The 15,035-nt window shown below is 44.9% G+C and overlaps 1 protein-coding gene across 5 annotated transcripts in view; it reads right to left on the bottom strand.

Annotated features, from left to right (window-relative positions):
- The window catches only part of TLE1 (TLE family member 1, transcriptional corepressor), a 69,416-nt gene extending 60,785 nt beyond the window's left edge, over positions 1-8,631 (bottom strand). For all 5 annotated transcript variants that reach the window (XM_030466882.1, XM_030466883.1, XM_030466884.1 and 2 more), the window contains exons 1-4: positions 7,351-8,631; positions 6,601-6,701; positions 4,935-4,998; positions 4,798-4,842 (exon numbers count right to left, since the gene is read on the bottom strand). In XM_030466882.1, coding sequence (XP_030322742.1) covers positions 4,798-4,842; positions 4,935-4,998; positions 6,601-6,701; positions 7,351-7,374 — 234 coding nt within the window. In that variant the 5' untranslated portion in view covers positions 7,375-8,631. The remainder of the gene's footprint in view (positions 1-4,797; positions 4,843-4,934; positions 4,999-6,600; positions 6,702-7,350) is intronic.
- Positions 8,632-15,035: the final 6,404 nt, after the last annotated feature.

The raw sequence follows: 15,035 nt of genomic DNA, 5'->3' as shown, positions 1-15,035 counted from the left end.
TTCTTAGAGGGGTATAGCAGAAGAATAGAAGGCAGGCAATAGTCACAAGTACAGAAATACAAAGTCCCAGTTCACAAAGGAAAAAGTTATTTATGATGAGGGTGTGTCAAACACTGGGAAGTCCATTCCAAATGCTCAGCTAGGTTTTATAAAACAACAAACAGAAGGAGGAAAAGTGTTAAGACTTTTTCCAAGGAATCTGTTGTGAGAGAAGTATACTGCACATTCATAGAGCACCTTCCCTCTTAGTTTTTGTCCTACCAGGACACTTTTCTCACTTTTCTGGCCCATTTAAACCAATCCATAAAGTTAGAAAATGGACATTTGACAACGGAAGTTTCAGCAGTTCAAGGGGAGTTTAACAGTGTGGCTGGGAAATATATGTTTCCTCTCTCCCTTCAACATCAGGAACCCAAACTCTGGTAGACCAGGTCTAAAATGCAAGATGTTATGTTAAGATGCATACACCATATGTACAGAGTTTCCACTGTGACACACTTTTAGATTAAGTTGCATATGGAGTTGACATATCAGATGGTATCTGACCATATGGTTATCAAAAAGTTACATGGAGATGTATTTCACATGGTGCCCTGAATCTGTCAGGTAATTCCTTCACTCTCCCTGCTGGTGAGCTTGAATGTGGCTCAAAAGTATAGAAAGTTGAGGCCATTACACTGGTCCTTTCCCTCTGGTCAAACTGACAACTCCATTTGGGTTTGAAAAATGGGTGCACTGGTGACACAACCACACTTATTCAGAAAACAAGTATCTGCAGAATAGGTACAACTTCTTGAGTTAAAAATATCCAAATCAACCCTACCATTTTTTTGTTCAATAAAACAAAGTCTTGCATATCTTTTGTGACAGTGCCAATAATAAAATGTTCATGAAACACTCACTGCAAACTACCAAAACCTTAAGTTTTTCATTCCTATAATTAAAATGCAAGTAGGAAAAGAAGAAAAAAAATTAATTTGTCTTCAAATCTCTTTCAACAGCACAGCCATCCTGCTCAGGAGGTGCAGCAAGCTAGCTAAGCTCTTTAATTCCCTTCTATTTAGCCCACTCATGAAATCTGATATTCTAATGAGATATCAGTAGGAAATTCTGTCCTTTGCCATAAAGCATTAAAAATTATTCAACAAAACAGTCCAAGTTAAAGCAGACATTTAACTCTTGTAAGCTGGTTAACATAATGCAGTTTGGGAGTTTATATACTTTCCTACAAGAGGCGTGGCAGTGAATGACAGGTCTACCTCCAGGCAGGTCACAGTGATCATAACAACCCACCCAAAGAGAAGGAAACCTAGCTGTCACCCTTGGGATAGCAGAAACCCACATACTGTAGTCGTTTATATAGTGATAAATTTTTCTTTCTTTGGCTGTATGCCATGGAACAAAAGCTAATCTTGCACCTAAACAATCTAGACACAGGAAGTCTTATCTTCTGACTTATGACATAAGATGACAGACAGATCTCGTGAAAAGAGAGAGGCACTGCTCTGATAGCCAAGGGCAGCAACCCTTTAAGTACAGTGGGATTTTAACACCCTATCAGTGCTACATCTCAGCACTGTAGCACTGTGCTGAGTGCTGCATCTGCTTTGCCAGCCACAGATGTCACAGTGGGAAAATCTGACTTGGACAGCAAAACACAGAAGAAAAACCTAAGATCACACAAAATGTGCTTATTCATTCTGTCTTCTTGATGCATACAAAACCAATATCTGAACAAAGCGCATTTATCCTAAAGCTATCCTCAGATATCCATTTCTGTTTCAGGTATGCGAAAAATTTTAACCGTTCACCTTAAAATATTTTATCTGAAAACACCATAAAATCTGCACGCTATCATCCTCTTTAGAACAAAGACCTAAAATTCTTAAAAATATATGTAATTTAAAAACTCACTGAGAAATGAGGAGAAAAATAAAATAAATAAATAAATAAATAAAAATCGACACCACCAGCTACAATGTGCCAACTACTTCTTAGCCAGCAGGTTTACACGCAGCAGCAGTACCTTGATTTAAGCACAGAGTGATGCAATTAAACACTGCAAAATGCCAAAGATGAAGCTGTGAAGGAAGCCTTACTATGGCTGTTTCTGGACTCAAAGGCAATGCATTGAAGTGGAAAGCTCTGCAGTACAACTGTTTGTGTATGGAAATCTCACCTCAATTAAGTCTGTTTGTAGCGACATTTAAGTCCTGACTAACTTTGTTTTACTCAAAACACAACAGGTTACTAAATTAAATGAAAAGGGAACTGCTGATGCAACTGTATCAGTACAAGAAGTCAACCCTTTCATACTCAAGAAAACTTCAACTGCTCCCTCTTATACAAGTGACCTTGCCTGAACAGTGAGGTACACACCACATGAAGAAACACTGTTGCACTGTAGGTTTTTTTGGTTTTCAATCAACAGCCCAAACATTCAGAAGGGCTTCACACAGAGTAAGCGAGCATCCACACAGGAGGCAGGCCTTAAACACGTTAAAGCTTGTTCAGTGGAAAGTTTCCCCATCACTGCATTTTTCAGTAACAAAGATGTTGTCAGAAATGACAATTTTTCGTGTCCCCTGATGATGCCTTGCTAGCATTTGGTTAGAAGCCATGGAGCAGGAATAATTTCAGCCTGTCAGGAGTCTAGCTAATGCCCAGTTTTCCCCTAGAGAGAATTTCTTTCAAAAGTAATGAGAGCTCCAAAGGCCCTCTCTACAACATAATGAGCACTTAGGCCATGCTGGTGATCAGCCAGCAAAAAGCATCAATTTGAGCCTGGCTACACCCCCTTGGGGCTAGACATCACCAGTTTTAATAAGAATTATGATTACTATCTGCCAAAAGCCTCCTCAGAACTTATCGTCAGCAGTGGAAATTCAGACGAATGCCACTGGTAGTTTTTGTTTGTTGGCTTGTTGGTTTCCTGTCATCCAAGACCACCTACATACTGAACTGTAACACCATTTACCATCCTCATTGCAGGCATCTAAATGGAGAGCTTTTAATATAAAGATGCAACTTTTAATATACATTAAAATTACTTAACATGTAAAAGCACAGTACCTGAGACCCACTCAGGGAAATGCATTTATTCCTTCAAAAGGTTACTCTTGTTTTTTAACAGCACACACAGAGCAAGTGTGCTCTACTCTCTCCAGTTAGAACCCACACAGTGAATCGTGTCATGATTCTTAAAACCTCCTGAAGTATCACTGCCTACTTGGTATGTAGTTATAGCTGCTGTACTTAAAAAACATTAAGCCTTTGCAATACACAGATGTTAAGGTCAAAGTGCAAACCTCAGTTCTAACTGTCTTTTTAATCTTGCAAGCTAAGTTCATTTTTACTACATTTACTCAAGTCACACATTCTTTTTTTTTTAATATCTCTTGAAAACAACATCCATTCCACACCAAACGACGAACCTGCAGAGATGATGGATTCCTCACAGGTTACAGTGTGCCAGAAAGTTTAGGAGAGGAAAAAAAGAATTCAAGACAGAACTCTCCAAATTACAAAGTCTAAAAAAGTCACCTCACAGAAAAGCTAACATTCTTCAACAACACAAAAAGACTAATGCAGCTACAGTACAGAACCAAGTCAAGCAGTGCTCTAGTAACTTCATCTACCCATTCTGTGCACTATTAAAAGAAAAAACAAAAACCAACCAAACAAACAAACAAAAAACCCAAGCAAAAAACCAAGGCTGCCATATTGTTTCTCCTTTTACTGGCATTTTTAATTCAAACAATCCAAGAGAATACCCAGCTTTGCAGACTGGAAGTTATTATGGAATTACAGTATCCCCTTATTGAATATAATATTTTTAGGGGAAAACAAAACAAACAAACAAAATAATCAAAGAGTTCAGAGTTACAAAACCAAAATTCAACTGTGCAGTCCACTAGCTTAATGAATGTCTTTGAATATACTGAAAATCCAAAGCCTGAACTAATCAATTTCTTCGCTGTGCCCTAGCCGGTCAGCCATGCTCTTTAATTTAATGAAACAAGAGTTTTAGATGAAATAGCACATACACATCAAGAAAGAATTGTATTGTTGCACTTTGAAATGTGTCCAACTGTGCAACTTCTTCTAATGATAATTTTTTTTAAGAGGCCATCGATTTCTGAAAGACTTATTGTACCAGCATCTTGATGAAAAAGTGTATGTCAGCATATCTACAGAATACTTACACCCTGCCACTAATGCTTTATTTGGCAGACAATGACTACTCAATCAAGGGTCCTCTGGGCTGAGCAATCATTTAGCTTTTCTTCTCTTATGAGGTCCTTAGTGTCTTGTTCCAGTACAATACTCTTTTTATTCACCATTACAGTGGCCATAAGTGTGAATTTTATGGGAACTTGCAAGCTCATAGTTATAACTAGATCTTTCCAAGTCACTAATCTTTTCATTCCTTTAAATGGCAAAGATTTGAGCAACTATCACATACCTTATGCATGAGGAACACCAGTTCTACATATCAAACTCTACCACTACCAAAATAAAACCAGGTAAAGCACCAAATTATGCTTTTGAAATTAGACACATGAACTTTCCCATTTTTGCCAACATCTTTCAGGACCAATGACAAGAAATGTTTGTCACTCAACCTAATCTACACCTCATTTGACAGCAGGTAGACAAAGGTATACTTATCACAGCTACAAATCAGCCTATTGATTCAGACATATAACACAGTCATCCAAATATAAAAAGAATGACTACACTTGAATACAGTAGAGAGACTGCAGATTCTGTGGTTTAGAAAACAAAATGCCTTACCTGTTTATGCATTTCAATGTTTAATCCATAGGACATTTCATAGTACTGCAAATAAAGGAGTACACATTACTTTCTTATGTCGGCTTACATTGTACAAGGAGTATTTGCTGAAACAAATTAAAACCAAGTAAACTTACCATAACATAGTGCCTCTGCATTTCTGTCTTTTCGCTTGCCAGTTTCTCACATTCCAATTTAAGGCTACAAAATAGATCACACTTTAATGTAACTGTTGTGTCATTTTTTCTGACATCTAACCACTTAATATGTATTTTGACAGAAGCAGCTAATTAAAAAAAACCTCAAAAACTAACATGCAAATGCAGAAAGAAAACTTAATTCATACCCTACATACAAGGGCTGAAAAGTAAATTTAACTGGTATTTTATGGGTGCTGTATTAAATTATAACTGTCTCCAGTATTCAAGCATACCCAGTCTTCATGCCTTTGCAAAGCACTGCCATGAAGTGCTACAACTTGCAAGATCTGAATTCCTCTTTGACATGCCACTTGATAGTAAAATGGATGCATTTTCTTGTAGATGACACTTTGTAAATTAATGCCAGGTAACATCACTAACTTTAAGAATTGAGAGTATGTCTGTAATTCTGAACCTGAAGTACGCTCTAACTACTATTAACTTGCCCATAGCAAACTTTGCCTATCATTTACTAGGAAGTTTGTTTTCTGTTTTTGTAAATGAAAACATTTTGCATTTGGCACTTGCATTTCTCTAGAAGTGGTATAATTTTGACTACTTTCATTGAGAGGTGCTTCCACATTCCCTTTGTTCTCCGGCAAACTGATGTTTTTTGTTGTTTTGGTTTTGTTGATTTGTTTTTTTTTAAGGACGTCATACGGAACAGTTAGTATGTAAACCAGCATTTCTCACTTGTAGCTGCAATACAAATATTTATAGTTCTGAAGTAATAAATGGCATCAAGAAGTTAATGATTTTAGATTGGTGGTTGTACAACTACTGTACCGTCGGTAGGAAAGAGGAAGCCTAATCAAAACCAAGACTTGGAACTGGGAAACCTGAAAACCTTTTATAGCTATCCAGATCTGGCAGCTGAAACTTAAGTACAAAGTTAAGGAAGATGAAGGCCCCTTAACACCAGTAGTCCTGTGTAGACAAGAACCCATAACGCAAATCTTTGCAGAAAACACAAACGCAACAAGAACGTCTGAGGGGCGGCATTATCAATGGAAACGCACGCCGCAGCTTCAGTAACGTTCACGTCAAGTTTGTGTTAGTACTCCGAAACCTGTGTGCGTTTTAAAAATCCTTTTTGCTCTTTAAGCACGGCACGTGAATATTACACTAACCAAATGCAAATGACATGACAGAGTGACAACTAGCCTCCCTGCGTTTTGTGCTACAGAATTTGCGCAGGTCTTTTCTCGGTATCATGTTAAAAAATCCTCCGCGTAAGGACACCTAATAAAGTTGAACTGGGGTGGGTTTTTTGGTTTTTTTTTTTTTTTTTTTTTTAATGCATACAACTGCCGAGCCGCTCCGGCTTCGACACTGCCACCCGCAGGTGCACATAGGCAGGAGGACCCGCACGGAGCAGGGCTGCTTCCTTCTGCGTGCTCCGTCCTCCGCGCATCCCCCGCCAAGGGGGATGGGGTCCGGCGCTGCCCGTGCTGCCCCGTACTAAGCCGGCCGGGTTCCGCGGCGGGGCTCAGCCTCGATGCCGCACGCCACCGCCTGGACGCCGCCGTTCAGTGCAGCCCCCCGCGCCTGGCCGGGGACGGGGCAACGACCCCCGGCCCCGAGGTGGCCCGCCGGCGCTCACCTGTGGTACTGCGCCTGGAGGAACTGGAACTCCTCCTTGATGCGATCCAGCGACTCCGGGATGGTGAATTTGAAAGGCTGGCCCGCAGCCTGGTGCGGGGTCTGGTGCGGCGGCAGCCGGCACGGGAGAGAGAGGCACGTTCAGACACAGTGCAGCCGCCCCACGTCGCGGGGAGCTGGGGCGGCACTGCCCGCCACAGCCGGGCAGCGGGGATATCGGCAAGTAGGGAGCGCCTAGCCTAGTTTAGCCCAGCCCGGCCCGGCCCGGCCCGCCCCTGCCCCGAGGGGCTGCGCACTTGTTACCCACCTTCCCGTCCCTCATCTGCGAGGGGCGAGGCTGATCGCACTCCGGCCCCGACCCACCCGCTCCAGCCGCCGCTGTCTACCTAAAAGCGGGGCGTGCCGACTCCTCCCTGTCGACTCCCGCCTCGGGGGCACGACCTACCCCGGCCCGGACGCCGCGCTCCGCGTGGAAGGGGACGCTGCCCGACGCGGCGGCGGCGACCCCCCGGCCGTCATTCCCATGGCAATGAAGTATCCCACGAAACAAAAGGGGTCGGAAGAGGGAAGGGTGCACGTTCCCTCCCGGGCTGCGCCGGCAGGCAGGATGGGCCGCTCCTCCCGGGGGGAGAACTTGAGAAAGCGCCCGCCCGCTTCCCCCATTCAGCCGAGTGGAGGAGCCGTGGGTGCCGCCCGGAGCGCCCAGCCCCCACCCCCACCCCTGCGGAGCGGCGACTCGGGCTTTACTTACGGGGTGCCGGCTCTGAGGGAACATGGCTCCGGCCTCGGCGGAGCTCCGTCGCAGCGCGGTTCTCGCAGAGAGCCCCTCGCCCTGTCCCGGCTTCACACTCGGGGCGCCGAGGGGCCAGGAGCGACGACACCCGTCGGCTGCTTTCCCTCCGCCGCCGAGGGCAGGAGCGGGGCCGAGGCGCGGCTCAGTGCCCCCGCTGCGGGGACATCCTCCGACAGCGGAGTCCTTTGTTGCTGCTGTGCCGGGGAGAGCTGGGGGTGCCCGGGACAGGCGGGCGGACCGCGCTCGGGACGTTCACCACCGGTCCGCGCTCCTTCGGAGGCGCCCAGGGCGCCCGGGCGCGGCGGGACGGGACGAGACCCGATGGGAGTATTTGGGGGGGAGAGAGGGGGAAGAGCGCGAGGCGCGGCCGCGAATAATCCCCCTCTAGGGCTCTCAAGTTGCCGATGCAATCGTAAGGCCGGAAACCCCGGGCGGAGCCGACTCCTCTCCCCACTTCTGCCTCTTGCCTAGAGGGGAAAATCCAGCCGAGAGAGCGGGACGCGGTGTCAGCAGCGGGACCGTCGTAAGCCCGGGGGGCGAAAGAAAGTCTTCAGGGAGGGCTGCGCAGCTCCCGAGCGTCGGCGGAGGGGCCAGGTCATCGGCAAGACACGGAGCGAAGAACAAGAGAAGAAGGCGGGAGGAGAATGAAGGGGCGGGGGGTGAGGAGGGGGGGGAATCCGCACAGCCGGCCCCGATCGGAGCAGCTCCAGTAGCACATGCACGAAACGCAGGAGGGCATAGGGGGAACCACACAGGCAGCGGAGACTCTTCCGTTAGTTGCAGAAAGGTTCCTCGGACAAAAGGAAAACAAAACCTCTCAAACTGCCCGCTGGCCCGACCAGCCAAGCCGCCTGCCCCGTCGGGTCGGGGGAAAAAAACCCACCAACCAACCAACCGAAACCCATAAAAACACAACACACACGGAAAAAAAATGTTTCAAAAAAGACGAAATCGTCCGTATCTCTCGGCTAAATCAGACTGGAAGCTCTTTCGTGCCACAGTTTGGTTGCAGCCTCCTCCGGGCGGGAGCGCATCGGGAAGCTGCGCGTCTCACAAGAGCCCCCCAAGCGCAAAACATCGCGGCAGCATCGTCATCCTCCCTCTCCTGCTCGCCGCCCCACCGCTCCTCGCCGGCCGGGGATACAAAGTTCTCTCCGGCTGAAAAATCCGGACCCGAGCGGCCGGAGAAGCCCCCGGGGGCCCTTTCGCTTCACCCCCCCTCCCCTCCCTTCCGCGGCGGCCGAGGGACCGGGGCGGCCGAGGCGGCGCGGCGGGACGAGTGCGCGGCCCAGGCGGAGCGGGACGCGCGAGTTCTCCCGCCCGCCCGCCCCGCTTACATTAGCACGCGGTTTCACACTCCGCTCAGCAAACCACCCGCCCGGCCCCGCCACGCCGCCTCGCGGGAGGGAGGCCGCAGACGCCGACGTCCAATCGCCACCTCCGGCACCAACGTGGGGCCGTGACGCGACCCGGCTCCGCGAACCAATGGTGAGGGCCCGAGTACCGCCGCCTCTCAGCCTTTCGCTGGGAACCGTTTCTGGCGGCGAGGCAGGAGCCCTCCGCGCCACCCAATAGGCGGGCGCGAAGTGCTCGGAGCCGAGGGGAGGAGGGGAAGGTCGGTGGGAAGGAGAGTGGAGAGGCTGAGCTGTCAATCAAAGTAACGTGGGTCTGGCGAGCGGGCGGACGGACGGAGGGACAGACGGACGGGCACGGGGGGGACCGGGGAAAAGGGGGCGGGGCTTCCCCTCCAGCCCTGCGCGCTCTGGGGCCGCGCGTGCCCGCAGCCGTGGCAGGAACCGCCGCAGCGGGGTGGGGCCGTTCGGAACCGGGCCGTACGGAGCCGGGCCGTTCGGGCCCCCCGGCGACGTGGAGCCGGTCTGCGCGGGAGCCACGCGGAGCTGCCCGGGGTTCCTGTCCACTTTCCTGCGCGCGCCGTGTTCCTCCCCCCCCCCAGAGCTGCTGTCGCCGCCGGTGGCCGTGGCTAAAAGTTGCCCGGGGCGGAGCTCCGCGCCTTCCGCCAGGCTCAGGGTCCCTCGAGCGCTGCGAGAAGAGGGGCAGGACACCCCCATGGAGGTTCACGGAGGGCTTGTGTCGAGGGTGCTGGCGGCAGCTGCCGTCTCTGGGCCGCCGCTGCCGTGCCCGGCGGAGAAGCCGCCCCCCAGCAGTCCTGGTCCGGGGCGCTGAGGGAAGAGGACAAGACGCCTTGTCCCGAGAATCGGCATCGTAACGCGGGCGGGCACATACGGCACCTCTCCCGTCTACATTGTGTGGCCTGGTGTGTGCTAGAGCAGCAGCTGGCACTGCTCTCAGCTATGCAGAAAATACCGTAGAGAAGGATTAAAACTCACATTTGTTTCCATTGCTCCGGTATCACTGAATCATAGAATCGTTTTGGTTGGAAAAGACCTTTAAGGTAGTCAAGTCTGACCATTATTCTATCATTGTCTAGGCTACTACTAACCCATGCCCCTAAGCACCACATCTATGCATCTTTTAAATATCTCCAGGGGCAGTGGAGGTATCCACTACTTCCCTGGGTAGCCCTGTATCAGAGCTTGATGAACCTTTCAGTGAAGATTTTTTTCCTAATACCCAATTTAAACCTCCCTTAGCACAACTGGAGGCCATTTTCTGGTTCTGTTCTCTCTTAACTTGGCAGAAGAGACCAGTGCCCGCCTAGTTAAGACCTCAGAACTTTACTAATCCAATGTTATCTGTGAATCATGATCATCTGAAAATCTGAGATGAAAAAGTCTAGCTGCAGCAGCTGGCGGGGGTATAGTTACTGAGTGTAGAGGGGCTGGTCCCACGGGCTTCGGTGAGGTGCTGCTCAGCCCTGCACCCCAAGCTGAATAAGTGCTTTTTAGAGCAATGCTCTGATCAGAGGGAAGTTTTCCTTTAGACTAAATTGGCTCCTTTTTTTTAAAAAGGGGTCTGCTAGGGGAAAGCTGCCAAGCACTTTGCTGTTGTAAGTCGTGTAAAGGCCCACTTAAGGCAGATGTGGGTCAAATTCCACAGACTCTGTGTGACTACTGAGATGACAAACGGTGACACAGCTTGCAGTGGGAAGTAAACTTCAAAACATATCCTCTATTAACAACCACCTTATTCATGGCATAATTATACATTAAAGTGTTAAATACTGGTGCCTTCAGACTTTAAAAAATGCTTTAAGACAAATTTATGTATACTACCTGAAAAGGGGCCTTTAGAATTTGTATTGCATCATTTAAACACTAAGGATCATTTTATAATTTGCATTTTCTTGCAATTCGCCATTAATTTTTAGTAGATACACTTATAAGTAATTGTACTGTGCTTCATGTTGTGTCCTAAAAAAAGAACAGTCTACATTCAAAATTGGGTAGGAAATTTGTTACGTTGCAAATACCAAGATGCAGCTTTACTCATGGTGGGGATTTCCATGCTGTGTTATTCCCAATTTTTACATAGAAACAACAAAAGAAAAAACTCCCTCAGTCTCCTGCAATTAAATTTGGATTTCATTCTGGAACTACAAAATTTTGACACTGAAAACAGATGCATGTATGTCTGCTTGTGTGTGTCTGTGTGTATATATGTGTACATGCAATAGTGTCTGTACTTAGAGGTGTCTGTACCTATACATATGTATAGAATCACTGAATCATAGAATGGTTTGGGGATAGACTTCAAAGATCATCCAACTCCAACTGCCTTGCATGGGCAGGGACCCCTCCCATCAGACCAGGTTGCCCAAAGCCCCATGCAGTCTGGCACACATGTATGTGTTCATATCCCTATGTATAATGAACAGGTGCATACATCTTTGTGACTCCAGAAATAAATGTGAGCACTTTAAATGTGTTTTTAAGACAGAAAGCAAAATACCCTTAATAGTGACCTTTGATAGATTGAGGTTCCCAGAACAGGAATGTAAACTTGTCTGGTGTTCCACATACATACGTAAAGCTAAAAAAGTCTTGCGTTCTGTTCCCAGCTCTTTCCTTGTAGTCTTGGACAAACCGATTCACTGCTCCATTCATGACCTTAGAAAGCTTAATTAATTAATGCTTATAGAGTGCTTAGATCTTTAGATGAAAGATACCATAAAATGCAATCTATTATTATGTACTTTGTGTGTGTACCTAGTAGCTCAGAAAAGTGAGTATCCTCATTCCATGGCAACATTCACTATTTACACCACTGAAAGACAGGCCAAAATACGGTTGTGTTGCAGAGAGCTGCATTCAGCTCAAGGTAGTAATTTATACCAGGCCACTATGCCACAATACTGTACATGCTCTTCATAGTTCTCAAACTGGATTAAAAATAATTCTGTTTAAACCTCCACTGCATGGTTTAAAGATACAGTAGATTGCCTTCAGTATATAACATCCCCTAACCGTTGTTTAATCATCCATTTGACTTCGCTGTCTGAAATCAATTTGTTTCTACTTTCAGCATTTTAATGTAGTGTTCCTACCTCAAAAGGCCTAATCCAGCATTGACTATGTACCGAAAACTCAAGCTAGAAACAGCTGGAACTTTGAAACAAAATAGGCGGTATTGGTTCTAGAATGTAGTTTCACTATTCTCAAAGTTTTTCAGATGTAGCATCTGCTGTTTAGGGAAATGATGTATTGCATGATGTTCTGTTTACTATGCATTTATAATTTTTTTCTTCACTGTCGACAGTAATGTTTACAAGCAATATTTTTTTTTTTTTGCTTCCCACATGCAATAAAATCATATAATTCACATATGATAAAAATATTGATTATGTGATGAATACATTATTGTATAATATTATATATGCTTATTAATCGATAGGAGTTTGCTGGAGGTGGGTAGGAAACAATTTAGCAGATCTGTGATTTATCCCACTGCTCTACTACCTTGCAGTGAGAGCAGATTAGTGGAAGAAGCAATTATAAAATTCAATAGATTTTTTGCTTTCAGAGTTTAATGTCAAGGGTTCACTGAATTTTCAGCTGAAAGAGAAAGAGAGTATGTTTAAAATTGTGTCTATGTGCATGGTGTGTGCGTGTGTGTGTGTTCTATTTTAGTTTTGTTGGGTTTTTTAAGGCCGGGCAACACAGGTGAAATAGAGAAAAAAGAGTATCTGAGTCATACAGTGGATGTGGTATACTATACAGATACAATAATAGTAATTATTGTGAGGGCATGCAAAACAGTATCACTTTTAAATTATTCCTTTATTTATGAAGTGCAAATTATGTCAGCAGGGTAAAGTAATTACATTTCTAATTATTTGCTATCTTTTGGCTAATAGCCATTGCATACCCTCTTTGTAATTTGGTTTCTTTTTAATTAGTACCTTTCCTTGTAGGCAAGAATGTTCGGAAAGTTGCACTAGATCATTTTACCATCATGTCTGTGTTCTCTTCCCCCATTCTTTCACACTTTAAAATTCCTTGAGTCGAATTAAAAAAAAAGAAAAAGAAAAAAAAAGGCAGTAGCAGATCGTGCAGCAGTAAAACCTCAAATAAAATCAGACAGATCCAAAGGATCCCATGTGGTTTCATGCAATGTGGTAGAGTTAGAGATTGCAGGAAACCAACAAAATTAAACTGGGAACATTTGAAAAGAAATGACCAGGCTTTATGAAAATGACACAGTGACTAGCCAGTGTGGTTTTCTTTTTTATCGACAATTTCTTTGTTGAGGCATAGATCAAAGAGACTTGCATATGTTTTCATTTTGTTCTAAGTCTAACTAGAAAATTACATCCAGATGTTTAATAGGCATTCTGTTGGTTTTTCTGCATTGATTAGATATGTTGGTACTGTTTGCTTACAAGTGTAGCCGGATCATTAGCTAATGCAAAGAAATGTTTGCAGCGAGTTGCTAATTAGGTCTTTTGGAAACTCTCCATACACAGGAACAATTTGTACAGTGGCCAGAAAAACTTGCGGTACTTGAGAAGTCGCTTTCCCTTCTGTGTCTGGGAAAAAACAGTCAGTTGCTTTCCCTAATCTTCTTTTGCCTACAGGGATTGCAGCTTGATCCCAATGGGTTGAAGTGCAAATAAATTAGGAAGAGACCACACACACACACGCACGCACACACAAGCACACACCCAAATCTGCTCTTTCCTTTAAAATGCAGTTGTACGATCTTAAAAAGAGCTAACCAAGATGAAGTGTTTAAAACTAAAAATTGTCAAATTCTCAAGCTTTATGTTATCAAATACACGGTGGTTTTGAGCACACTTTAGAGACAGATGAGGAAGCCCTTTTTGATAAATGAGTGTACTTGAATTCATTACTCTGGTACTTGTAATTAAAGTAACTCTTTCACAACTTCACTACTTCTGCAGGGTACTTCAAGACAAAGGACAGGGGAAGTGTATACAAGCATGTCAGGGAGGAAAGAGGTACAGAAGAACTTTAATCTCCTCTGTTTTGTTAAGTCTAAAAAGGGGCCGGAGATACTACCTGTTTACAATATTGTCAGAGAAATTGGTTTAGACTTTGTGGCTCTGGCTTGATAACTTTCTCGGAAGACTGTCACCTTTCAAAAGATGCTTGACAATGTCAATGACCTTCGTAATAAGGACCACTTGCCAGTATATCACACTTCAGTCTGTTGTAGAATGAGATCTCCAACACCAGACATGATAGCAAAAAGAGCAATGTGTGTCTATTTTGTACAGTTAGCGAGGACACATGCTCATAGCTGCTACCTGATCCTGTCATCACACACATGACTAAGTTTACTTGTGGAAATAGTCCCTATGAAGTCAATGACAACACTTCAATAAAAAAAGGATATCTCTGTGTCAGACCTCACCAGATCAGGGCCACATATGGAGAACATGTAGGTTGTGTGGGATATATGTATGCAAAACATGTTTTTTTTTATCAGTGAGGCTATGCAAGTTTAGAATACTGTTTTTTATCTCCTTTGTTGGGAGTTAACTAAAAGGGGCGGGGTAATTGGAGGGGGTGGTGTCACAGAAGAACAGTTAACCATTTCAGTTCAGTGGACTAGTACACTATTTTTCCTTGACTTGCAAAATCCTAAAACTTTTTTTCAGCCTGTTAGGGTTCTTTATATATTGCATTTTGACACGAATAGAAGATTTTAATTCTTTTAATTAATTTTTTAAATTTTATTTTTTCTCTAAGATGCCAATAACATTTTAGAATGATATGCAGATTATCAAATATTTGTAGACTTAAAACCACAGGGGTAATAGTATTGACACAAATGGTCACGTGGAAATCCACAGTATTTGTTGAAATGAATGAAGGAAGTTTAATCTCAAAAAGGAAGGGATTATCTGAGAGCAAGACATAGCTCCAAGTGCTCTGACACTTCAGGGTTAGGAAAAGCAACTGCTTGCTGCTTCAAAGGTGCATGAAGCCCTGTCACTTTCCCTAGTATCTGTTCTCTGTGTACTAAAGAAACAGCTTTCAGAAGTCTTTTAAGTGCAGATGTGATGCAGAACTATTGTGTGCAGAATCATGACTGTCAGCCAGTAGGACTGAGGTTCAACTAAAACTTCTCTGAAGTTTGGCAGCTGTTTCTCTAATATTTCTGCCTCTCAATTCTTCAGAATTTTAGTTCCTGCCTGCAATGAGGTTATAAACCCCATATGAGCTGTTCTCATACCAGCCTCCAATCCAGACCTCAGA

Source organism: Calypte anna, chromosome Z (assembly GCF_003957555.1).
Source record: "Calypte anna isolate BGI_N300 chromosome Z, bCalAnn1_v1.p, whole genome shotgun sequence".
Taxonomy (NCBI): Eukaryota; Metazoa; Chordata; class Aves; order Apodiformes; family Trochilidae; genus Calypte; species Calypte anna.
This window is presented reverse-complemented; position numbering and strand designations above follow the sequence as displayed.